The 27,505-nt window shown below is 39.4% G+C and overlaps 1 protein-coding gene across 1 annotated transcript in view; it reads left to right on the top strand.

Moving 5' to 3' along the window:
* The first annotated feature begins 362 nt into the window (after positions 1-362).
* The window catches only part of LOC122650763 (tyrosine-protein kinase Fer-like), a 37,958-nt gene continuing 10,815 nt past the window's right edge, over positions 363-27,505 (top strand). The window contains exons 1-5 of the mRNA XM_043844148.1: positions 363-467; positions 567-660; positions 820-877; positions 1,067-1,382; positions 1,467-1,528. Coding sequence (XP_043700083.1) covers positions 363-467; positions 567-660; positions 820-877; positions 1,067-1,382; positions 1,467-1,528 — 635 coding nt within the window. The remainder of the gene's footprint in view (positions 468-566; positions 661-819; positions 878-1,066; positions 1,383-1,466; positions 1,529-27,505) is intronic.

Here is a 27,505-nt window from a genome sequence, read left to right as displayed (position 1 = left end):
GAACAAGCATGTTCAAGCCCATTTATAGCCCACGAGTTCAGTCGTTAAAACATAACAATTTTATATAGTTTCAAGTGATTACTATCGCTGTAAATTAGTAATCAGTCCAACCTGATTTATCTTGGGAGGTAGGTTTGCTACAACCCTTTGCAGTAATAGGGTGCAAATATTGTCTTAAGGACAGAACGATCTCGTTCGACTCAGACTATTTCTCTGTCGTCTTCTTTTTTATCTCAACTTCCTAACAATCTTAAGACAATATTTTGTTCAATGGAGGAGATAACAGTAACGAAGATACCTGGGAACAAGATCACTAAACTGACAAGTTTGGTGGTTCGTTCTACAAGCATTGGAAAGGGAAGATGTATTTCTTCCTCACTGCTTTGAAGATTGCTCATGTTCTGAATGAAGAGAAGGCAGTAGCATTGACAAATACCGATGGAGAACCTACAAGTAAAGAAACACTGGTACAAATCAAGGAACGCTAGAAGTGGGAATAAGACGATTTCATGTGTAAAGGTTCCATTCTCAATGGACTATCAAACTGACTGTATGATGTATATGAGCCTAAATTTGCCGAAAGCACACCAAAGGAACTATGGGAGGATCTCGACAAGAAGTACAAAATTGAAGATGCTAGCAACAAGAAGTTTCTTGTGAGTAAGTTATTTTATTTCAGAATGGTAGGAGATAAGTCTATTATATCACAAACTTATGAGTTGCAAGGTCTCATGAATCAAATCATCTCTGAGGGCCATTCTCTTGACGAATCTTTTCAAGTATCTTCTATTATTTCTAAGTTACCTTTTGCTTGGAAAGATTGTCGGAAAGAGTTGAAACAAAAGAAAGATACAATGACTATGCAAGAATTGATAAAGTATATCCAAGTTGAAGAGAATTCTCGCAAACTGGACAAATTTGAATTGGAGGAAAAATCTCCAAAGGCTCATGTTATAGAAAATGCATCTTCTAAGGGAAAAAAGAGAAAGTATGATGAGAAAGGAACTGTTTCAGATAAGAAGAAGGGTACTTTTACTAACCCTAAAATGGCTTGCTGAAAATGCAGAAAAGCCGATCATTTCAAGAAACAGTGTAGAGTTTATCTCAAGGAGAAGCAACAAAAGAACCAAGCCAACATGGTTGACAATGATGATTTGGCTGCTATGATATCTGAAGCATACACAATTGGTGATGATGAGGAATGGTGGATAGATTCTGGTGTAACCAAACATATTGCCAAGAACAAAAACTTGTTCAAGATTTATGTACCTATAGTAGATGAACAAGATCTCTTTATGAGAAATTATTCAACTGCTAAGGTCATAGGAAAAGGCACAGTGGTTCTGAATCTCACATCTGGAAAGAAGCTTACTTTGACTAACGTACTTCATGTTCCTGATATTAGAAAAAATTTAATTTCTATAAGCTTGCTTGACAAACATGGATTTAAAATCCTGTTTGAGTAGGAAAACATCATAGTGTCCAAAGGAGGAATTTATGTTGGGAAAGGATATGCATCGAATGGGATGTATGAGTTTAATATGATTAATGGAAAGTCATCTTCTGCTTACTTTGTTTCTATTTTTGATTTTTGGCATTCTACACTTGGGCATTTTAATTATAAATGTGTGAAAAATATGGTTAAATTAGACTTAATACCGGAATACACTTCTTCTAGTTAACACAAATGTTCTGTATGCATTAAATCTAAAATTGCTAGGAAATCCTTTAAAAAAGTAGAAAGGAATACACAACTCTTAGAATTGATACGACTTGTGTAAATTTGAAGGTATTCTAACTAGAGGTGGTAAAAGATATTACATCACTTTTATAGATGACTGTTCAAAATATACATATGTATACCTGTTAAGGACTAAAGATGAGGCTTTGAAGAAATTCAAAATCTATAAAGCCGAAGTGGAAAATCAATTAGATCGTAAGATTAAAATTTTACAAACTGATAGAGAAAGGGAATACTTCTCTACTGATGATTTTTGTGAAGTTTATGGTATTATCCATCAAACAACAGCACCTTATAATCCTCAACAAAATGGTGTAGCAGAAAGGAAAAATAGAACTCTAACAGAAATGGTGAATACCATTTTACTTACTTCTGACTTACCTAAGAATTTATGGGGAGAAGCATTAATGACTGCTTGTCATATACTTAATCGTATACCCCATAAAAGGACTAATGTCACTCCTTACGAACATTGGATGAAGAGAAAACCTTCTCTTGGATATTTCAAAATATGGGGATGTAGAGTATTAGTAAGATTAACTGATCCTAAAAGACCTAAATTAGGTGAAAAGACAATTGAATTTATTTTCATTGGCTATGCCCAATATAACAAAACCTATAGATTTCTAACGATGGAATCTATAGAGACCGTTAGTCAAAATACAATTTTAGAATCTAGAGATGCTGAATTCTTTGAGGATTCATTCTTTAGGAAACGGAAGTATGAATACACAAACAAGAGGGATGAAGATACTGTTCAATCAAACTCTGGATATAATAAGAGTGTTGAACCAAGAAGAAGTAAAAGAGTTAGAGTAGATAAATCCTTTGGTCCAGATTTTTATCAATTCTTAGTAGAAGGAAATAGAAATGAAGTTACATATTCTTTTATGTATAATATTGAACATGATTGACTTTTCGAGAAGCCATGAATTCTCAAGATTCTACATTTTGACAAGAAGCTATAAATGATGAAATAGATTCTATAATGGAAAATAAAACTTGGGTTTTAACAGATTTACCTCCCGGATTTAAACCTATTGGTTGTAAATGGATCTTTAAGCAAAAATTTAAAGCTGATGACACCATTGATAAGTTTAAAACTAGGCTTGTAGCCAAGGGCTTTAAGTAAAAGGAAGGTATTGATTATTTTGATACATATGCTCCAGTTGTAGAATTAGTACAATCAGATTATTAATTGTTTTAGCATCAATTAATAAACTTGTTATACACTAAATAAATGGTAAAACTGGCTTTCTAAATGGAGATTTAAAGGAAGAAGTTTACATACAACAACCTGAAGGGTTTGTTTGAAAGGCTACAAAAATAAGGTTTATAAACTAGTTAAATCTTTATATGGTCTAAAACAAGCTCCTAAGCAATGACATGATAAATTTGACCAAAAGGTTGTAGCAAATGGATTTAGAATAAATTAATCTGATAAGTGTGTTTATTCTAAATTCAAAAATGAATATGGTGTTATAATTTGTCTATATATATGTTGATGATATGTTAATCTTTTGTACTAATTCAAGCATTGCATTGGAGTTAAAGGCTTTCTTATCTTCATGTTTTGATATGAAAGATATGGGTGAAGCAAACGTAATTTTGAGAATCAAAATTATTAGATTTTCCAATTCTATTTCTTTAACACAGTCTCATTACATAAAGAAAATATTAAAGAAATTCAATCATGAGGATTGTAAATTAGTTGCTACCCCATATGATCATTCTGTATCAAGCCTTGCTCCTGACTGGTTGGATTTTTGATTGAAGGGCAGGAACCCCTGTCCAGGCAATCAGGATCACTGTGGAGCATCACTCTACTCAATGAGATCAATGAGAATACTTTGAACAGGTTTCCCTATATACCTGTCAGAAGATGGATAGCAGACCCCTACAACTATGCAGCTCACAGCTTGATATATGGTTTGGATCCCAGGTAATCTCTCTCCTCTTTATAATGGTGGGACCCACCTTTAAAAAAGTGTGTAAAATCCCCTATGTGGCATGTGGGGACAAAGCCCTGACCAAGGGTCAAACCCCTATGCAAGCCCCATTGAATTTCAGCTTGCTGGAATTCTCTAGGTGATGGCACTGGGCGATGCAGCAAGGCCTAGTGACATCGCCTAGTGGTTGTTTCTGTATATTTTATTGGTTTTTATTTGTGGGGACCACCCCATATGGACATGGGTACCTCCACTGATAAAGGGAAGTCTGAGGGACCACCTCATACCCTTGGTTCACTGTGGACCCCACCAGTGTGCCCAGAATAAGTCAGAATCAGTTTAAAAATTGATTTTTAAAAGGGGCCTTCACAAACAAACATGCCTCAGTGAAAGGGGGGTCTATAAATAGGAGGGGTCTGAGCTCATTTAGAGCCCTTGGCATATTTGAAATCCATGGGAGAGAAGAGAGGAAAGCAAGGAGAAAAGAAGGAGAGTAAGAAGAGAGGAAGAAGAAGAAGGAAGGGGAAAGAAGGAGGAGGAGCTGCTGCCACCCCCAACCAAGGCTAGTTTGAGCCTCCATCAGACCTGCTCAGGTATAAAAAAATACCTATGCACCTCTACTGTCCCCATCTCTCCTCTGTATTTGATATGATTCTGCTCCCTGGGCAGCCCTGAACAGCTAGGGTTTGCCCAAATCTGCTCCAGATCTCCCATGCAGACCTTATACATGGAAGATCTATGATTTTTGTATAAATTTAAAGGGCTGTTGTGCTATTCCTTGGGCCGAAATTTGGCTGTACACAGCTGCACTGCCAGTTTGCTCTATTGCCCTATGATTTGGAACCCTAGGTGCAAGCTAGGGTTGCACAGACCTAACCCTAGGTAATCACAGCCATAAAACCCTGTTTTGCATCCATTTCCAGCCCTGCATGTGGCTGGAATCGAATTCCAAGTTTAGAGAATACCCTGTGATACTATTTACTGGGCTGTTTGGGTAGCCTCTGGCAGCCTGATGGTGGACCTGATGGATGATCCATTTGGATCAAGAGATAGGCCACCTCAAGGGCTATCTGATCCCCCAAACATGCAGAGGATCAGGTTTGGGCATAACCTGAAAAGCCCAGCCTTGGAATCTCAGTCCATTGTCGATTTGTAGCCTTTGGGCGATGCACTGGGCGATGCTCAGTGAATGGAAAGTTGTTGTATTGCTGATCTAACTTTGGGGAATCTCACCCTTTGGCTTTTGGACATTGTGGGAGGTTGGGAAATGACCAAAAAGCCCTTCCCCACATCTGTCCTTAATTGAAGAATGCTTTGGAACCCAAGTGGGTCCCGCAGGTGAAGAAACCCTACTGTGCTTGGTCCTACAGTACAGGCAAGCTGTGGACAGCATTGTGGACTTGATCTGACCTAGGGTCAGGTACAACCATTGAAATGACTATTTTACCCTTTGTGCCACTGACACTGGTTGAGGCACCGAGACATGAGACATGAGCCTAAGGCCTAGTGCAAGGCCCAGTGATCCCTAATGAGTACCAACCAAGTACCGGGTCAACCCAGTAAGTTTAGGTTAACCCTAGGAGTACCAGTGCTAGACTGAAACCCTAATATAACAACTTTTGATTTATATCTAGGAATTGATCCCGTGCTCGAGGACAACAATCAGACTGCTGTTGGAACTGAGTTTGCTAACAAGTATCCAGAACCCAACACAGGTGAGTGAATAACATTATCATATGTGCATGTGTAATTATGATGCTATGCCGGCTATTTAATTTAACATGTAATTGCTGTGTTATTTAAATTCTGTAAAATTGTGCAAACATGTTACACATTGATTGTCTGTTGATCAACACTGTGAAAATATATGATGAATGTGATTGTTAGATTAGATGCCGTAGTCGGCTTGGAAATGAGGCATGTGGTACCCCGTAGAATGGGATACGGTTGACACCACCCGACTCATACGATGCCATATAGATATGGGGTTAGAGTTTCATCACCCGTGCTATGCACCCTTGCCAACAGGGGTTTAGGTGTTGGATGCCTATGGGGGCGACCATCAGAAAATGAGAAAAGAGAAAAATGAATGAAAGAACATCGGAATGGTGTATGAATGAAAGAACACCGGAATGGTGATATTGAGCTATATACCGGGCTATAAGCCAGAAAAGAAATGGATTGTCCCACGGGTTAATCACAGAGGGCTGGTCAGGCTGACCTTGGTGACTGATGCGGGAGCTGACTGGTCCTCTCCGAAAACTCAATGGGCGTATTGCGGGAAGGGGTTAGAAGCCCGCACCAGGGATACATGTATTGGGGATTGTAGTAGCACTAACCTGACTTAGTTGCATTGTTAGGTGGCTAATAAATAATCTGGACTTGCACATCATGTAGGATCATATGAACTGTGAATTGTGATTGCATGCGCATGCATGATTGATGTTGTTTGCTCACAAGCTCGGTGGGGCTCACACTCTGTTGTACAATGTCTTTCTTAGATGATTTTGCAGATCGATGCCAGTGTGGCATGGAGGCTTATCTCGAGGAGGAGAATCCTAGTTGTTATGATGATGTTGGTGTGGACCCCGACGGAGGTCATACCGATCCTGCATACTTTCTCGGTGGTCGTGGATGAAGACCATTAAGGAGTGCTTCTAATGTTTTGTTGTGGGAACTCCTTTTTATTTTGCTAGGAGTTTTCCCATTCTGACTGTGGATCAGTTGTAGTTTCTTTTTACTTCTTTTTGGGGTTGAGTATGCTCACCCTGTACATGTCTATATATGTAGTTCTGTACTTGTCAGTTTGGTTTCTTTATTTGTGGGTGGTGGGAAATATACAAACTATCTTATGTATATATTATCACCATTTCCCCGTATCGCTATGCTTCCTTTTATTATTGAATTGTAGTTTATTCTGCTGCACTCTGATCTTGCCTATGGTAAAGTGATGGTTGTGGTTCCTTGATTGTAAGCACAGCTTCTAGATCCGTGGGATTTGGCGGATTGCCATTATGCAATTCGGGTCACCTACCCAATCCTCCTAGGGGGTGGTTTGGGGTGTGACATTCTGTCAGATTGACTTCTAATTAAGGAAATTGTGTATCGTAATTAGAATACTCTAGTATTATTGGCAGCTTAATGTATGTCATGCAATGCACTCATCCTGATATAGCTTTTGTAGTTGATGTTTTGAGGTTTACTTATAACCCTGGACAAATTCATTGGAATGCAATTTTTAAAGTACTTAAGTACTTAAAGGGCACAATGAATTATACATTAAATTATAAGGATTTTCCCGCAGTACTAGAAGGATACAAAGATGCAAATTGGATTACAGGAACTGATTAATCAAAGTCCATAAGTGGTTGGATATTTACCTTAGATGGAGGATCGATATCTTGGGGATCCAAGAAACAGACTGTGGTTTCACACTCCACTATAGAGTCTAAATTTATTGCTTTAGCAATGGCAGTAAAGGAAGCATAATGGCTTAGGGACCTATTAACTGATATTCCTCTATGGCCTAAGCCAATGTCTGCTATTTCAATATCTTGTGATAATGAAGCAACATTATCACGGACTTATAATAAAATTTACAATGGAAAGTCAAGGTATATCAGTTTAAAACATAGTTATGTTAGAGAACAACTCATAAAAAGAGTAGTGACTATTAGTTTTGTAAAGTCAAAGGAAAATTTGGCTGATCCATTTACAAAATGCCTAGGTAGGGATGTGGTATAGAAGACTTCCAGGAAGATGGGTTTAAAGCTTTTAAATGAGAGGTAACCTGCAAGTGGGAACCAACTAGACTCTAGACCAACATCTAGTCATCTAGTTCAATGGAAAAACACTTGTAGTGATAACCGGTTATGCACTAAACTAGTAGAGATAGAATCTCTTGTCATCTCAAGGTAGTGCATGTTGGTATGGAGAAATAACAGAGTGTAGGATCAATTCTTTAATGAATCTATGTCCTACAAAAAATGCAAGTCATAGATTTGCATTATATTAGATTCATCAATATAAGTGCAGGAAGTGGGGCCACTTTTGTGAGATTCAAAGCTTGTCTCTAAGGCACTTATGAAAACCTAAGATGAAAGTATAAGGCCATAAAATGTGTGGGTATTATTGAAACTATGTTCAAATAAATTATATGTCCAGTACATTAGATTTGTCGCTATAAAATTCTAAGTTCAAGGCTATGGCCACTTAGATTTTGACGAATACTGATATATTATGATGACATGAAGGTTCAAGTCGAAAGACACCTTTATGTAAGTATGATTTAAAAGAACAGTGAGGTTATATACTGAGACTCAATTATTTTAAAAATAGGGGGAAATTGTTGGAATTTTCTAAAATAATGGTGTGGGACTTTAGTCCCACATCGGATGGAGAAAGAATTCTCTTGACTTATATGTAATAATGGTCTTTTATCACATGTTATGATTAGAAGTTGCATCTCCATCATCTGGTTCATTTGGTCCTGCCACCGAGTTTGTATTGCTTCGAACTGTTCCACCATTACATACCGCGGTGGATCTCCAGGGAGTCTAGGCTGAGAATCTTCTCTCTGGGAATCGTTCTCTTATATGATTACATCTCCCGTTCGGCATGAGGGCCTGAGAGTCCATCCTGTGCCCCATCTTAAGCAGCAGCACGAGCGACGGCCGCTGTGGCAGTGACAACAGCTTTTGAGACCTTCGATTGGTTGCGGGTGCTGGTCATCGACTCATCTTGGTATCTTCGTAGGTTTTTCGCTCTTCTTCACCACAGACGGCACCAAAAAATGTTGCACAAAGAAAGATGTGAGGTTTCCCTCTCTGCAACACAAGAAATTGTATTGGACACGAAGAACTCTGCGGAAATCTTTATTGGTTGATTAAGTGATTGATGCCTTTCTTATGGCACTATGGCCTCTATTTATACATGTTTCCCCTGCGATTCCCTTTCCAAAGACGTGCGATATTGCTTTCCTTCTTCTTCGGATAATTGAGTCCTTCTAGGCTTTGGATTCCCTCTGGAGGAGTGATCCTCTCCTAAATTTCAGTCATTAGGAGTCTTTCCATACATGGAGTGCGGTTACCATTCTTAACGCCATCGGGATTCTTTGCAACTAATTTTGTTGACGTGTTTATCCACGTTTTACCGTACCTCTTATGTTATAGGAGTCTTCGAAGGAATATGCTTCTTGGGCCCCACTCTTCCACGCGTCGCCAGGTAACTGATTGGATATAGTATGGTGTATCAGATAGCGTCAATTGTCTTTCAAGAATAGGGCAAGGGGCTAAGATCGAGTGCTAGGGGCAATGAGAGGGATGTTCGATTGTAGTATGATGCAATTCTGATGGCTGGTTAGGTCTACACAGGAATTTGGGGTTTTTGGGGTTTTACAAAGACAATGTAAAATAGGGTTTGAGTGGTTGGATGGGGCTGCAAGTTAGGTCGAGTGGAGGGAGGAGATGAGAGGGGGCTGTGGTAGGAATTTGGTTGAGATTGGATGGACGAATAAGGCTCAACAGATTTTAGGAGTTTTTAGGTTTCACAGAGATGAGGGGAAATTAGGGTTTATGGATGGTAGATGGAGTTAGGGCTTAGGGGATCAATTAGGGTTAAGTGGAGATTGAAGAAGAAGAAGGTAATTGCAAGAAAACAAAAAGAACTTACTGGATTTGCAGAGATCCCGAAGCAATAGCTTGAAACAGCTTGGAGATTGATTGGAGAGTCTTCCCGATCATGAACAAATGCAAGGAGTCACTGGAATCCACCAGCCCTTCACCTTGAGATCCACAAGGTAGCACTCACACCTGGAGCAGAGTAGCAGCAGCAAAGGCAGCAACATAAATCAAAATTTTTTTTTTTCAATAACTAAACTGTGGGGGAGCCTCCCATGATTATGTTTTTTTAAATAAAGCCATAACCCCAATTCCTAATACAATCTAAACTCTTCTCTCTTCCAAAATCGTGGAAGGAGTGTGAATTAATTAAAACAACTCAAAGTAAAAGACGTGCTTATCCCTATCAACTTAAAACACTTAAAACTCTTAAATTAAGAATATTCATCATCAACCAATAGGATATAAGGTCCTAATAGCCAATAGAAAAACTTCACTTAAATTAGACCAACTTAAAATTGAACCAACTGGATGCAACCAATTTGAACCAGTTCAATTAAAACACATTAAAATAAAACCAAGTATAGAATTACCTAAAGCTAAAATAAAACTAAGTATAGGACTATACTATGGCTCCTACTATGACCCTATGCTTATAGGTGGCTTCTTCAACTCGAGGAGGCTTGGATCTACATCACTTTAACAAACTTATAGGAGGGGAAAGAATAAAATGTCACTCAAATGAGTTACATATGTGAAAGAAAAATATTGCACTTACTTTCAAGATCAGGACTGCTGCAAAACAACGATACTCTATTCTGTCCCCATGAAGCCAATCCAGTGCAGTTTTTACCTAAAGGAACAAAAGAGTGTAACTTCGGACTATAAGACTATAAGAGTATAAGACCCAAGACCCGGAAGAACATTCCATGTATTGGTACATTGGTGAAGAGAAACAAAACTACATGCTCTTTAATTAATTGTATGGACATAGCTAAGGGTGTCAGTAACCAAAGCTAGCTCACCACTCCATGATCTGAGCCTGAACGTACTAAGCTATATCAGCAAGGCCCCAGGCTTATCCATCCACTAATTCTTGATAAGGGCACTAGGAACCCCCTTTGTCAGCATTTTTCAGCAATACCTATGTTTTTATTGAGATCTAAATTTTATATGGCCCTGGCCCAACACTACTATTCACAGAAGAAAGGATTCAGTAGATGTTCACTCAATGATTATCTTGAACATTTAATAGGTGCAAAAGCAGGTTTTTCAGGGTTATGCTGCAAAAGGCTAAAAAGGCGTATCAATAGTATTATCACCAGGGCAGCACGATGGGTGACTATATAGTCCCCAACTCCTTCCAGGGTATTTATTACATTTGCTAACATCATTCAAGATTTGAAGGGAGATTGTAATTAAGAACTACCATCACCCATGGTACAACCCAATACCTGATCGCCTCACCCTCTCAAGTTCTCAAATTAAACTTTGACGGGAGCACTATATATAGGTAATCCTGGTGGTCCAGTAGTAATTGGTAAACCTTTAATTTACAGCTCGATCATGAAGATACACTGCCATCGTATTATTGGGCACATTAGATTCATTAATGATGGGGTACGTCAATTTTTTCAACTTTAATTTGGTTTTGTTTTCAGGTATACTATAACAAACTCCACCTAAAGGTGGAAGCGGATCCTTAATTCATCAGTTATCTGGCTGGTCAAAACCCCTGCAAGTGGCCCCTGGGCATATAACAGTTACCAAGTTATAAAGATCATCTTCACATGTCCAAGGACATCTCCTTCTAGTGGAGAGATGGATCCAGCAATTCTTGGCCAACCAAATCGCCAAATATTGGGAAATTGAGAGAGCCATCTGCTTTGGATTGCGTCCTATGGCATAGCATTAGCATCTCTATTGTATGTTGTATTTTCTATTCTCTGACCAGGTCCATCTATACCCTAGGGTTCGTCAGTTACTTCTATTCGATCTTGTGCAACAAGGATGCGTATTAATTTTTTTTCTTTTTTTTAAATTCTTACTATTAATTCCATATCCTTTTCTCGACCCAGCCTTAGCTCCATTAAATAAAGTGAAAAAGCCGATTAGGTTGCCACTTGAGAGCTTGATCGAACACCCTACCTTCAATTCCGCCCTCGGGGCCTGAAATTGGTCCTTTCGAGCTGGGTTTGAAGAGGAATTTTTTGGGCCAAAAAGTTGTTCACTAAGGAATTATTTAGGGCGCGTTTGGTAATGTTCAGAACGGCGTTCAGAACAATTCTTTTGTTCTAAAAGAACAAAAAAACATCAAAAAGCGTTTGGCTGTGCGGTTCGTTTTTTCGTTCTTTTAGAACGAACTAGAGGTTTTGAGCACCAAAAGAACGTTCTTTGTAGACCGTCTAAGAGATGGTTTGCAAAGAACAAGAACGACTCGCGAAGGACAAAACCCGTGATTTTTCGAGACAAATCACGAAACTCATCTTTCGCTCTGCCCGTGGAAGTTTGGAGACGACGAAGGAAGGACTCCTCGCTCTGCAACCCTAGGTGAGATCTCTCACTCTCTCTCGCTCTCTCTCCCTCTCTATCTCTTGCATGCTCTGCCTCCCTCGTGCGTTGTTTCCTCTCTCTATTTTTCTCTCTCCCTCTCTATCTCTCTCTCTCCCTCTCTATCTCTCGCACTCTCTGCACCTCTCTCTATCTCTCTCTCTCCCTCTCATACTCTCCCTCACTGTCTCTGTATCATTTTTTGGCTCTTTTCCTCTCTCTGTCTCTCTCTCTCCCTCTCACTGTCTCTGTGTGGATATTTCTGTGACGATTGATCCAACTTGTTTCCCATTTTGTCTCAGGAAGTGAATCAGCACCCCTTTAATTAGCACCCTTCAACCGAAAAGGTATGGATCAGCACCCCTTTGTTTCCCATTTTGTCTCAGATCTAAAACTCAAAACGGCACCAGATCTTCCGTATGTAGTTTGCTTCCATAAATTGCTTGAATGTGTTTCCTAGTTTTTTTTTCAATGAACTCATGGTAGAGAGTGGAGACTGTTTCAGTAGATTTTGGAGGAAAATTTTTGGTTGGTTAAAAATGGGACTTACATTTTTTGCTGTAGTGCTGAAAGCTTCACGGTGTGGTATCGGTTAGCCACTTTGATGCGTTGTATCTCCTCCCTTTTAAGAGAAACCAATACATAAAATTGTGACTATGAAACAAAAATAGTAAAAAACACCCTGCTATTAATTGAAGCTCTCTTCCTTTCTTGTGCCGGGCACCCTGTATCACCTCTATCTCAAGCTCTCTTTCTTTCTTGTGCTGTGTTCTCTGTTGCTGTTAATTGAAGGCTGTTTCCCCATCAAGTTAACTGCTGCCAAACCCTTGCTATTATGCAAGAAGACCTCCATCTGTGCTGCTGAAGTTCAAGCTCCAAACTCCAGCTTTCAGTCCACTCGAGCCTTGCTGTAACCTGGGGTTTCTCTGCAGAAATCGATCCTCTATTGGTGTCTCTCCTAACTTCTGTTCTCTACAGGATTTTAGGGTTTTATTCCACCCTCTAAGAGGGCTACTCGAACTCAGTCTTAGCTCCTTTTGCCCACTGCTGCTGCTACTTCTGTTATTCCCCTGTGGGTATCAAACGTTTTCTCTATTCAGCCCTAATTTTCAGATTTTGGTTGATTACTTCTTCTAATTAAATCTTAGTCTGTTCTTCCTAAGTTTCCTAATAATGTTTAAATGGGTTTAAAAGGGAGGGTTCATGTGTTTGTGTTGAAGGAGTGGTGGTTGCATTCTTTCTAGTTGCTTTTATGAGGTGATGCTTACCTTCTCTAAATGGATTGATCTGTTTAGCCTTTTTCAGCCTTGGGGTGGGTTTGCATTTTGAGTGAAAGTGAGTGAAAGAGTTTTTTTCTTATATTTGTTGAATATTTGGGACTGAAAATGGGTGGTCTGGCTTGAAGAAATGGGAGAGATGTCTTTGGGGATAGATAGACACTATAGAGGGAGAGAACCCACGTAAGTGACAAGTGTTGCATTTTATGAAACTCATTTCTTGCTTAATTCTTGGGAAAATGACCTGAATTTTGTCTATTCCTTTCTTTAGATATAAATCTTTGATAGTTAGGAATCTGAAATGATTGGACTCCCTAGTTGTAAGAAATATCTTTGATTGATGATAACTTTAGCTAGTTTACTTCTTAGATTGGACAGGAACCCTTTTCCCCTGTTGTGTAACTCATTGAGTAGATTTTATTATGCCAAAATGGGCAAAAACTGATTTACAGTCTAAATTAGGGACTTCTTTTGATAAATTTATATATTCTATATGCTATTAATCTGTTTGGTAAATGATGTACATGGTTGCTGTATAATGAATGTATATGCCTCTCCTGAATTTTTGCAAATGAACACCAAAAAGAGTGGTTTAGTGCTCATGATCATAATGGATTATTCATTCTTCCATACCTGCATAGACCTTGTTAGATCTATATGATAACCGATCAATCAAGGGTCTTTCCCTTTGAACAATTGTTGCCTTTAAACCTGCATAGCTTTGGGGAAGATATGGAAGATGAGATCTCTTTTCCTTCTTGTGAATGGATGTATTCATAACTTCCCTCCTGAATTTTCATTTTCCTTTTTTTTTTTCCAAGTTAGATGCATTCATGTTGACTCTATTTATTTCCCATTTAGATGAGATCATAACTCACCTGCTGAATTCGTATTTGGAAATCTTGCTTGTTAACTTTCTCATGCAAAGGTTCATTTCACTGCGACTCTCTTGCTGTATTTCTATTTTAGACCTTTGCTCATTTCATTCCTCGTGTGAAGATTCATGCTATTGTGACTTTTTTTGTTGTATTTCTATTTTGAATCTCTACTTAATGGGTCTTTAGCTCAAATTGGTAGAGCACTTGGAACATGCTCATGTTCCAAGGGGATGGTGGTTCGAATCCACCAAGACCCTTTTTATTCAACTGTTCATAGTATAGTCAATTATGGCACTAATCCACACAAGAACCCAATATTAATGGTATTTTTTAAATTTGACATATTTTTATAATTATTTTGGTTATGTTAATGAGATATTTTAATTTTATGCTAAGGTTGGTAAGAGAAAATGATTTTACAAGTATTTTTTGGTATAATTTAGAAGGAAATGGTATTATTGTAATTAATATCAAATTTGAAAGAATAGGTTTTCCAAAACACCATTTTCGTTCTGGACACGTTCTTAAGACCGTTACCAAACGGTCATTTTCGGTCTCAGAACGCCGTTCTAGACCAAGAACGCAAAAGAACGTTTCTAGTCAAGAATGGGCGTTCTTTGTTCAGACCGTTACCAAACGCGGCCAAGTGCGTTTGGTAACGTTCAGAACAGCGTTCTAAATAGTTCTTTTGTTCAAAAAGAACAAAAAAACATGAAAAAGTGTTTGGCTTTGCGGTTCGTTTTTTCGTTCTTTTAGAACGAATCGGAGATCTTGAGCACCAAAAGAACAAAGAACGACGAGCGATGGACAAAAGTCACAAAACCCGTGATTTTTTTAGAGAAATCACGAAACTCATCTCTCGCTTTGCTAGCACCAATTTGGGAGACAACGAAGGAAGGACTCGCTCTACAACCCTAGGTGAGATCTCTCACTCTCTCTCGCTCTCTCTCACTCTCTATCTCTCGCATGCTCTGGTAACATTCGCTCGTTGTTTCCCTCTCTCTGTTTCTCTCTCTCCCTCTCTATCTCTCGCACTCTCTGCACCTCTCTCTCGCTCTTTCCCTTTCTCTGTCTCTCTCTGTCCTTCTCATACTCTCTGTGTCATTTTTTGGCTCTTTCCCTCTCTTTGTCTCTCTCTCTCCCTCTCATACTCTCCCTCTCACCATCTCTGTGTAGAGATTATGGAAGATTGATCCAATTTGTTTGCGATTTTGTCTCAGGAAGTGAATCAGCACCCCTTTAATCAGCAGCCTACAACCGAAAAGGTATGGAGAACAACCCCTTTGTTTCCCATTTTGTCTCTGCAGAAATCGATCCTCTATTGGTGTCTCTCCCAATTTCTGTCGTACAGATTTTGGGGTTTTATTCCACCCTCTAAGAGGGCTGCTCGAACTCGCCTTGGCTCCTTTTGCCCACTGCTGCTATTACTTCTGTTATTCCCCTGTGGTTATCAAACGTTTTCTCTATTCAGCCCTAATGTTCAGATTTTGGTTGATTACTTCTTCTAATTAAATCTTAGTCTGTTCTTCCAAAGTTTCCTAATAATGTTTGACTCTTTCCAACTTTGTATTTCCTCAAATTGAGAAACAGAAGCTTTATCCTACACAGTTTTTTTGTTTTACACAGCCTCTCAAGTCTCACTGATTCATAAATCATGGTTACATCCAATACTAGTTCAGATATACTTCTTTCAGATGTAATTTCTAATTGCCTCACATCTACATAGTGTAGAAACAAAGGAATTCGTCTTTTGATCAAAATTCAAATACAAGGCAGCTGTAAATCATTTCCATACTTAAGGTAATGGGGTTTCAGCATTTGAAATTATTTATTCTCCATAAACCACCGAATACTCAACACAACTCAACTAATCTTTGACCCAACTACAACTACTTTTTCCTACATGAGTACTGTTGTGTTGGACCTCTATTTAGCACTTGAAATCATAAGCACATATGTCCTTTCTTACTACTGCAGCCCAAATCATTTTTTCCCCTGTACCCATATTAATATAAGAAATTCCAATTTGCACTGTAGCATAAATCTACTAATAATACTTTAATAATACTTCCAATTTATCCTTTCGAGATGACTGCAGCCCAAGTAATTTTTTATTACCCCCTTATCCTTTTAACACTTTCAACCTTCCTCTTCTCCTAATGGTTACAATGGGGTTCAAAGTCACCTGAGGATTAGGGATCAGAATTCCCAATAAAATTCTAGAATCTTAGAGATAGGAACAACCAGATTTCAGGAGAAATTAAGCATCAGAAAATCAAAGGGTCTGATCTGGATGATAAGCTGTTCAAATTCTGATATATGAAAGAACCGTACTAAGATTAGGTCTGTTGGATATTCAAGAACAGAATTCCAGAACCAGAAATCGATAACAGGAAATAAGGAAATCAAAACTGAATTATTAGGAATATCATAAATTGAAGCTTGAACAAATAGCAGAAGTCATATTTTAGTAAACAAACCCAAAAACCTGAGAATTATACTAGAATTAGGATAATTTGGAATTCGATGGATGTGCAGGCCTAAGAATAGACCGGAACTGATATTCAGATGCAGCAGGAATAGCAGAACAATATTATGCTATTGTTCAACATGGAAAGACATGTCTGAATAATATTATGCTATTGCCCAGTTAGAGCTGTCCAAGTGGAATAACATAACTTTATAAGTCCACGTGTGCAAAAACTGATTTGCAGTCTAAATTAGGGACTTCTTTTGATAAATTTATATATTCTATATGCTGTTAATCTGTTTGATAAATGATGTACATGGTTGCTGCATAATGAATGTATATGCCTCCCCTGAATTTTTGCAAATGAACACCAAAAAGAGTGGTTTAGTGCTCATGTAGTCAATTTAACATCTGAAAATGCTTATTATGTATCAATAGTTTCCTTTTGGTTTCACCCATTTCCTTTTTAAACTTCCAATCTTATTCAAGTCATGCTTCTCATGCAGCACTTGGACTTTCCTTACACAACACTAAACCATCTCAGTCAACTTCCTTCATCTTACCAATTGGTGTTAACACTAGGTTCCAGGGAATGCATTCAGTGTCAGTTCTATGCTTTATAGTTTCACCCTTGATCCGTTTAGCCTTTTTCAGCCTTGGGGTGGGTTTGCATTTTGAGTGAAAGTGAGTGAAAGAGTGAGAGAGTGAAAGAGAGGTTTTTTTCTTAGTAAATATTGCCATAGTCTATGGCATGAACTATTTTCAAGTTGGCAAGGCAGTCTTGAACAGATGTGTTTTTATAAGTAGTGGTTTTCAACACATCAAGCCAAGAAGCTGGTGGGCCCATGATCGGAAAGGCACTGTGTGAGACTACCAATGTGCATTGCTGGTCTACTTTTCCTTCCATTCCAGCATCTCTCTCTCTCTCTCTCTCTCTCTCTCTCTCTCTCTCTCTCTTTGCGGGGTGGAGAGGGGGGGGGAGGGTTGCAGGGAAGTGGAAGGAAAAGTTAGGGAAGGTGGTCATCCTAGTCAAGTCATTTTCTTCTTTTTGGTTTCTACTAACTCCCTCTCTCTCTCTCTTGCCGTGTGTATGTGTGTGTGTCTGTGTGCATGGTTGAATGATGTAAATTGGAATCTGCAGTCTCAGAGGACCATAAGTTTTGATACTTGGGTTTAGCTGGATTGATAAACATTTTTTTTTTTTTTGGGGGAGAAGGGTTTCTTATTTTGCTGTCAATTGATTTCAGGTGGTTATAGTTAGTAGATTGAGTTGCAGAAAAACATGATTTATGATTACCTTATATCAGTATGTAGAAAGACAAACAAAATACAAAGGAAAGAAAACAGGGCTGGTGGAGTTGGAGTATAATAATGATGGAAGAAAAAAGAAAAAGAAAGGGTTGCACTCAGTTTTGATGGGTCTTTAGCTCAAATTGGTAGAGCACTTGGAACATGAGTATGTTCCAAGAGGATGGTGGTTCGAGTCCACCAAGGCCCTCTTTATTCAACTGTTCATAGCATAGTCAGTTATGCCACTAATCCACACAAGAACCCCATTTTAATGGCATCTTTGAAATTTGACATATTTTTATACTTACTTTGGTTATGTTAATGAGATATTTTAATTTTATGCTAAGGTTGGTAAGAGAAAAGGATTTTACAAGTCTTTTTTTTGGTATAATTGACAAAGAAATGTCATTATTGTAATTAATATCAAATAGGAAAAAACAGGTTTTACCAAACACCATTTTCGTTCTGAATGGCGTTCTTGAGACCGTTACCAAACAGTCATTTTTGGTCTCAGAACGCCATTCTAGACCTAGAACGCAAAAGAACGTTTCTAGTCAAGAACGGGCATTCTTTGTTCAGACCGTTACCAAACGCAGCCTTAGTCTATTAGAGGTTGATGGTTGGGTGTTTTTTTTGGTCTTTTCCATCTCTATACTACGAAGCTATCTTCTATAGTATAGCGAGAACTGAGATGTGTTCAGAGACTGTAACCAAGGAAGGATCTTCATGGGCGAGTTCTAGATAAAACAATTAATGTAAAATGAAATAAGCATGGAAGCAATTTAACAGATTCAAGGTTTTGTCAGCTATGGCTTCATGACAAGCTCAAGATTTCATAATCTTTTACTTGTTGGTTATATTTGATAATAGAAAATGACCAAATGTTCTCTGTGTCGCATAGACTGCGCTCAGATACATGGGGGTGGGCAAAATGATCGCACTACCCCCTAAATGGCAGAAATATCCACTCCATGGTTGGGTTCGATCGAATTGAATTAATTTCAATCGATAGTGGGTCAAACCAAAGATGATAGTTTGGTTTTGGTTCAATCCAGTTTTGAGTTGTTATTGGGTTGGACTAACGTGTTCTTATTGGTCCATTATCATTTATAGAGTTTTTTATTTTTATTTTTTTGTGGTCTTACTTTTTTTTGTTTTTTATCGTCTTACTTATGATTTTTATTTTGTTTTATTTTATTTAACATTTTTTTTTGTCTAACCTATCTAAATGTGCAATGGGACTTTAACTACAGTTACAAAAGAGGGGGGAAGGGGGTGCTTTATGGCACAAGATGAAGAGAGAAGAGTCAAACTCGTGACCTATTGAGCCTACACTTTACCGACAAGGAACCAACCTATTAGGAATTAACAATGCAGCAGAACATTGATCGGTAAGAGAAAAATGAAAAAGAATCATACACAAATATTTACGTGGTTCACACAAGATGAGCTATGTTCACGACCAAGCAATAAACCAAAGCTTCCACTATTCTGATGAAGATTCCAAAACCTTAACTCACATCTCCTTACAATATAACACCCTATATATAGCGTTTTGCCGCATTACAATATAAAAACATCCTAATCTTTGAAAGCACAAAATTACCCCCGTGTAAACTACTCCCACAAAATTACAAGGGTGTACCCATTTACTCCATTGTGACCAAGTGGTCATGGGTTCGAGTCTTTGGAAACAACCTCTCTGTAAAGCAAGGATAAGGTTGCGTACATTATGACCCTCCCCAAACCTCATAGTGGTGGGAGCCTCATTCTCTAAGTACCCACAAAATTAAGTCAAGGGAATCATTGCCTCATTATAATTTCCACAGCCGACATTGACGAACCAAACCATCGTTATTGGAAAAGAATCAACAATACTTCTTGAATTGAGCTGAGATCAGGCTTCACCAATAAAACAACCAATTGATCAAACAATTCAAAGTTGAAACTCGGGGACTTCATCCTAACATTTTTTTTTTTAGGGAAGTAGTTTTCTGTCCCATGAGTCTATCTCTCTCCTCCTTAAAACAAGGTGGCAGAGGTGTCTTTTCACATGGGAAAGAGAGAGATAGACTCATGGGAGTGTTGGCGTAGGCCACACTCCAGGGCAGAGATCTTTTTCCCTTTTTTTAATTATATTTTGGAAAAAAGTTCTCTATCCGGGAGTGTGGCCTATGCCAGCACTCCCATGAGTCTATCTCTCTCCTTCCCATGTGAAAAGACATCTCTACCCCCTTGTTTTAAGGAGGAGAGAGATAGACACATGGGACTGTTGGCGTAGGCCACACTCCCGTATAGAAAACTGCTTCCCTTATATTTTATATTCCTCTAGAGGTCTATTAAAGTTCTGCATGTACCACAATAGATTTTGTTAAAAGAGAGATGTAGAGAATGCTTGAATGATTAATTCGATCATTCAGGCCCTGTTTATGTAGAGAACAGAATTACAACTGAAAATAGAAACTTAACTCAGTCCTAGTCCTACTGGGAATTCCTAATACAACTAGGAATCCCAAACTAGGACTCGGCTGGGGAAAAACAATAAAAGAAAATAAAAAATAAAGAAAAAGAAACATAAATAAAGTGGAACTAACCACCCTAACTCGACTAGGACTAATCCTAGTAAGCTAGGACAGGTAGGACCAATCCTAGTGGAACTAGGACTGCTTACCCCAATTTCAACACTCCCCCTCAAGTTGGAGCAAAGATGTCGATCATGCCCAACTTGACTAAATTGGGATGAAACAATTTTCCAGACAATCCCTTGGTGAAGATATCAGCAAGTTGATCCGCAGATGTCACAAAAGGAATACAAATCAGCCCATCTTCTAACTTCTCTTTGATGAAATGCCTATCCACCTCAACATGCTTGGTACGATCATGCTGTACAGGATTGTGTGCTATGCTGATTGCAGCCTTGTTGTCATAGTACAACATCATAGGAAGACGAATAGGAACACCAAGATCTTGTAACAACCCTTTAAGCCAGAGTAACTCGCAAATACCCTGTGCCATAGCTCGAAACTCAGCTTCGGCACTAGAACGGGCAACAACATTTTGCTTCTTGCTACGCCACGTGACAAGATTTCCACCTACAAAGGAGCAATACCCAGAAATACACTTGCGATCTGCAGAACCAGCCCAATCAGAATCAGTGTATGCTTCTATCCGTAGATGACCATGCGGAGACAAAAAGAATTCCTTTTCCAGGAGCTGACTTCAAATAGTGTAAGATACGAAGAACAACCTCCATATGAGAAGAATAGGGATCATGCATAAAGCGCTTACAAGTACTCACAATGGCAAGAATGTCGGGACGTGTGTGAGAGATAAATCAACTTCCCTACAAGTCTTTGGTACCGGCCTTTATCAACAGGCTCCCCTTCTTTCTCCTTGAGTCGAACAGTAGGGTCCATAGGAGTATCTGAAGGATGGCAGCCTAGCAACCCGGTTTCAGCTAATAAGTCTAGGACATACTTCCTCTGGGAGAGAAAAATGCCTTTAGAAGATCTGGCCACTTCAATCCCAAGAAAGTATCGTAATTTTCCTAGATCTTTAATCTCAAATTCTTGTCCAAGGAAGGTCTTCAGTCGTTTGATCTCATCACCATCATTACCAGTAACTACTATATCATCGACGTAGACTATAAGAACAGCGAGTTTTTCACCAGTCCTCTTTATAAAGAGTGTGTGATCAGCATTACTCTGCTTATAGCCCACAGAAATCATAGCTTTGTGGAACTGGTTAAACCATGCTCGAGGTGACTGCTTCAGCCCATAAAGTACACGCTTCAATTTACACACTTTTCCTTGGTTTCTATCACAAGAGAACCCTGGTGGGACGTCCATATACACCTCCTCATCCAGTGCTCCATTTAGGAAGGCATTTTTTACATCTAGCTGCTGCAAATCCCATCCAAGGTTGACTGCACAAGATAATAACACACGAACAGTATTCAACTTTGCAACAAGTGCAAAAGTTTCTTGGTAATCAATGTCGTTTGTCTGAGTAAACCCCTTGGCCACGAGCCGTGCCTTATACCAATCCACAGTGCCATCAACCTTCTATTTCACCACAAACACCCATTTGCATCCAACGGTTTTCTTCCCAGGTGGAAGAACCACAAGCTCCCATGTGTTATTTTCCTTCAAGGCCTCCATTTCTTCCATCATAGTTGCCTTCCACTTTCCGTCTGATAGAGCTTCCTGCCAATGGTTAGGAATACGAACAGAAGAAAGAGAGGAAACAAAAGAATGAAAGGATGGGGAAAGTGAGTTATAAGAAACAACATGAGATATGGGATGTTGCGTGCAAGTCCTGACACCTTTGCGTAGAGCAATAAGTAATTCAAGAGAAGGAATATTACCAGGTGGAGAGGTAGGTTCTAGATCCAGGTTCGGCAATTGGATGGGTACTGGGGCAACAGTTGATTGAACATGCTTATGTTTCCTTCTATAGGTCTTCATAGTACGGTCATCAATCCTCCTCTGAAATTCACTAATAGTCCTCTGGATAGGAGTCTGGACCGGGGTAGGCTGCTCCTCTTGAATAGAGATAGTCTCCCCCTATATAGGAACCTCTCCCCCTGAGTCAGGGGAAGTACTGGGGACAGGCCGAACTGGTTCAGACTCGTGGTAAACAGACTGAAGTGGAGGTGGAGAGTCAATAGTCATCACATCTTCACTAACACTCTCCCCCTGAAGAGGTAAGGACACATAATATGAAACATGTTCATGAAAAACAACATCCATGCTAACAAAAGTCCGACGGGAAGGAGGGTAATAACACCTGTACCCCTTCTGGGTAGCAGAGTAACCCAAGAAAATGCAGCGGAGACTACATGGGTCAAGTTTACCAGGGGACCTTGTATCCTTGGCATAACAAACGCAGCCAAACACCTTAGGTGGGACTATGAAGGAAGAAGAGCCAAGTAATAGCTCAATAGGGGCCTTGGAAAGAAGAACCCGACTGGGCAACCTATTAATTAAATAGGCTGCAGTAAGAACTGCATCTCCCCAATAAAGGGAAGGGATATTGCGAGCAAACATAAGAGTTCTAGCCACCTCCATGAGGTGGCGATTTTTCCTCTCAGCCACACCATTTTGGGCTAGAGTGTCAACACAGCTGGTCTGTTGGAGGATTCCATGGGCAACAAGGTATTTTTGGAACTGACCTTCCGTATACTCTTTCCCATTGTCAATCCTCAAAATTTTAAGAGTGGCAGTAAATTGGGTCTTAATTAATTGATGAAAGTGCTGAAAACAAGAAAAAACATCATTTTTTGTGTGCATAAGGTATACCCAAGTGAACCTAGAATAGCACAATGAAAGTGACATACCACCGATGGCCTCAGGGAAGCTTTCCTACTAGGCCCCCATACATCGAGATGAACAAGATGAAATAAGGAAGAGGATCTCTTATTAGAAATAGGATAAGTTGAACGTGTCTGTTTAGCCAAGACACAAGGTTCACAAAAAAAATCTTCCTTATTACAATCCTTAACCAATGCTGGAAATAAATTTGATAAAGTTCCTAAGGGGGGATGGCCTAGTCTAGAGTGCCATTTATGTATTTCAGAAGAGAAAGATGCCGAAGGTAAAGACTGAGTAGGTGTAGGATCTCTATTAAGTAGGTACAATCCGCCATGCACTTTACCCGATCCAATCGTCTTCCCCGAGTCCAGCTCCTGAAAAACACAGTGAGTTGGAAAAAAAGTCACTTTACAATTTAGAGATATAGTGATATTGCTAATGGAAAGAAGGTTAGTTGTAAATTTGAGAATATGCAATACAGATGGCAGGGTAAGGGAAGGAGAATAACCAATGGATCCTTTCCCTGAGATGGAGGAGAGGGACCCATCAGCAATTTTGACTTTATCCTTACCAGAAGCAGGAGAAAATGTATCAAAAAGGCTAGAAGAACCTGTCATGTGATCAGTAGCACCAGAGTCTATGATCCATGGAGTGGATACTACCGATGCACAATGACCAGCAAAAGAAATACTTGTACGGGCAAAGAAGGAACCTGAATTGGCAGCAGACGTAGTAGAGGCAGCGGATATGTTCAACATACGACGGAGAGCCTGGAGTTCTTCCTGAGAGAAACCGATGTCAACAGTAGGAGTTGGGGCTACACTTTCAGTGTGATTGGCTTTGCTTTTAGACTTAGCACGTCCTCGTCTGGCCTCAAAATCAGCAGGCTTGCCATGTAATTTCCAACACTGAGCCTTCGTATGATATGGTTTGTGACAATGCTCACATTTCACAGGCTCTTCAGTAGTGGTAGCACCAACACTGTCAAAAGAAGTAACGGGAGTGGAGGCAGCAGTCAGTAATGCTGATCGCTCAACTTTGGGAGTAATCATCATGGCAGCCCTTCTTGTCTCTTCACTGTGAACATAAGAAAAAGTTTCCTCTAAAGTGGGGAAAGGAATCTGACCAAGGACTTGTACCCGGATAGGATCATAATCATCATTGAGGCCAGCCAGGAAATCATAGACCCGAAACTTATCAACATAGGAATGATAGGCAGTGACGTCAGTAGTAGTAGTAGGTGAAAACCTAGCATAGTGATCCAATTGCTGCCATAAACACTTGAGGGCAGCATAGTATTTAGTGACAGACAGCTCCTACTGAGTGGTATGTTGGAGTGTCTTTCTGATGTCATACACCTGAGCATCATTACCTGAACAGCCATAAGTTCCCTTGACAGTAGTCCAGATCTGAGTAGCAGTGTCAAGGAGAAGATAATGACTGGAGACGTCAGTGGTCATAGAATTCGTAATAAAGGACATCACCATAGCATCATTGGCAACCCATTTAGTATGGGCAGCACCTTCTTCAGTAGGCTGTGTGGTGGTGCCAGTAAGATGGCCAGTGAGTCCCCTACCAGCCACAGTCAAGGAGATAGATCTGGCCCAGATGAGGTAATTTGATCCCTCAAATTTAATAGCTGCAGCATAAGGGAGAAATTATGTCCGCGACTGAGAATCAACTCCAGAGTTGGCCGTGGTTACATCTGAGTCCCCCATATTGTAGACAAAACAGTATAAAAACTGAAAGATGAGTCCCTTCTGTAGCAACAAGAACCAGCCCTAAATAAAAATCGATAGTTAGGGTTTTGAGGAAACCCTAAAAGAGAAGTCGATTGAGATTCAGGGGTCTTCAAGTGGTAAAAAAAAATTACAGAATCTGTCTTCAAAGTTGATGCAGATCTGTGCAACAAACTGCCCACGCAGAGAGGATAAATAAACCAGATCGAGAAGCAGCAGGTCTTGAATATTTGTTCAAAAAAACCTGGAGAGTGATATGGATATATGCCTCAATGGTAGGAAGAGAAACAGAGACAGCGCTGTCCGGAAAAACCTGCAGTGTTGGATCCCAAGAAAACCAGCCTGTAATTGTAAGAGAATCGATCTTCAATAAGGGAGAACTCCAAAAAAATTTGCGAAGTGTGGGCAGCAGCTATCGATCAAAGAACTTCTTAAATCATCAATTGTTGAGGTGAAAAATTAGGGCAGCATCTACAAATCACCTCATTAGATCTACCCTAAGTGGAGAAAAAATCAGAAAAAGTGAAGAGAGTTGAGTGGGGGGGGGGGGAAGATGGAGATCGAGTGATAATGGATGGAGGGTGGGGGGCTAGGAACCAGGCTAGATCTGAGATACTAGCTCTGATACCATGTTAAAAGAGAGATGTAGAGAATGCTTGAATGATTAATTTGATCATTCAGGCCCTGTTTATATAGAGAACAGAATTACAACTGAAAATAGAAACTTAACTCAGTCCTAGTCCTACTAGGAATTCCTAATACAACTAGGAATCCCAAACTAGGACTCGGCTGGGGAAAAACAATAAAAGGAAATAAAAAATAAAGAAAAAGAAACATAAATAAAGTGGAACTAACCACCCTAACTCGACTAGGACTAATCCTAGTAAGCTAGGACAGGTAGGACCAATCCTAGTGGAACTAGGACTGCTTACCCCAATCGGGTAAGCAGTAAGCAGCCTATTTCAACAGATTTTTTTTTTTCTTTTTTGGGTAAACATGTGCCACATTAGATTCACCCATTATCTCTCCACTCTCTAATGGGATCCTGACATCTCATGTGCTGAGTACTCTTTTCCTCAACTAATAAGATAAGATGCTTCCACCAAAATCTTAAGAAGAACGTGGAGAAATTTGAGTGAAAAAGATGGGTTACATTTCTTTCTACAATAGCTATTCGGATCATCATGACATCGCATGTGTTAAAAGTATTTTTGTCCTAGTAACTTCGTGATCCAACTCATAGAAGAAGAAGAAGAAGAAGAAAAGTGGAATAATGGAATTGGAGATATGGTTTTAGTAAATAAAATGGGATTGAGTTGATCTGAATGGGCCCGGCCAATTCACCCAATTCCTGCAACCGTTTTCGTTTTACTCATTTCTACTTACCGATCGAGCTCTATTTCTTCGCCTGACTGCTTTAATCTCTCTGAATCAATCCCTACATTTCAAAGTTCTTCACTCTTCGCAGGTAATTCTACCCTCTCTCGGTTGTTGGAATTTAGAGTGAATTCCATTCTGTCGAGTTTCTACAGAATTCATTTTCTGATTTGCAGTGAAAATGGGAGAAATCATTCACGTTCAGGGTGGGCAATGCATAGATCCAACTGGAGACTGGGTGGATTGAGTCCAATGTTCAAGTGCACAATATCGGATTGGGATCGGTAGTATCAGTCGATACGCTGAATCAGTATACCTTTTGGTATAGGCTCAAGTGTCGGCCCGGTATTGGTCACAAAAAATTTTTAAAAAAAATTTAATTTTTAAAATTAATTAATTTTGGGTGAAATATTAAAAAATGCCACAAATATTACAATAAATTCGTAAGAAAATATTAAAAAATTTGTAAAATTCTAAAAAAATCCATTCAATATAAAAATTTAAAATGAGAATAAAATAATTTTTTTGTGTTAAATATTGCATAAAATTTACGATTAGGGTTTTAAGGATTAGGATCGAATCACCAGAAGAAATTTCTCAAGTTATGTGCAAAAAATTTCAATATATATAAAACGCATACGGTAATAATACGATACATGTTTAATATGGTTTGTCTGAAAGTAAAAATTCAGATATATATTCTTAATAATAGCCCTTAAATTGGCATATGCATTCTTATTCCATTTTCTTTTCTATTCTTGTTGAGGGCCACATGGGTAATTAGGGGTACAAGTATGACCCTGATGGCTCGAGCCCGCCCTGAGCCCGAACATGGCCTGTGTTGAGATACCTTGGCCCCGAGGTCGGGTAAGGATCAAGAATTTATGTTCCTGAGTTAGGCCGGGCCGGGTTAGAGTTGAGGCCTTGGGCTGAGCCTGGCCCGTCCCAACCCAACCCTGTCTTATTTTTTTCTTCTTCTTTCTCCTTTCTCCTTTCTCCTTTCTCCTTTCTCTTCTTCCTAGTCTGGCTAGCCCATGCATCTCCCTTTCTCAGATTGGCCAGCCCATGCATCTCTCTAGCCCCTCTCAGATTAGGACCAATTAAGATCAGCCCGATTTGACCCTAAGGACGGATCAAGGTTGGATTTTTCTAATCCTAAGTCAAGGCCGGGTTGGGCCTAGGCCCAACTAAAGGGACTCAGAGTTGGATTGGACTTTTAAAAGACCTGACCCAACCCGACCTGTTAGAGCCTTAGGGTAATGGTGGGATAGTGGATATTGGGAATAATTAAATTAAATTAAAAA

The sequence above is a fragment of the Telopea speciosissima genome, chromosome 2 (assembly GCF_018873765.1).
Source record: "Telopea speciosissima isolate NSW1024214 ecotype Mountain lineage chromosome 2, Tspe_v1, whole genome shotgun sequence".
NCBI lineage: Eukaryota > Viridiplantae > Streptophyta > Magnoliopsida > Proteales > Proteaceae > Telopea > Telopea speciosissima.
Note: the sequence above shows the minus strand (reverse complement) of the source record. Positions and strands in the feature narration are given on the sequence as shown.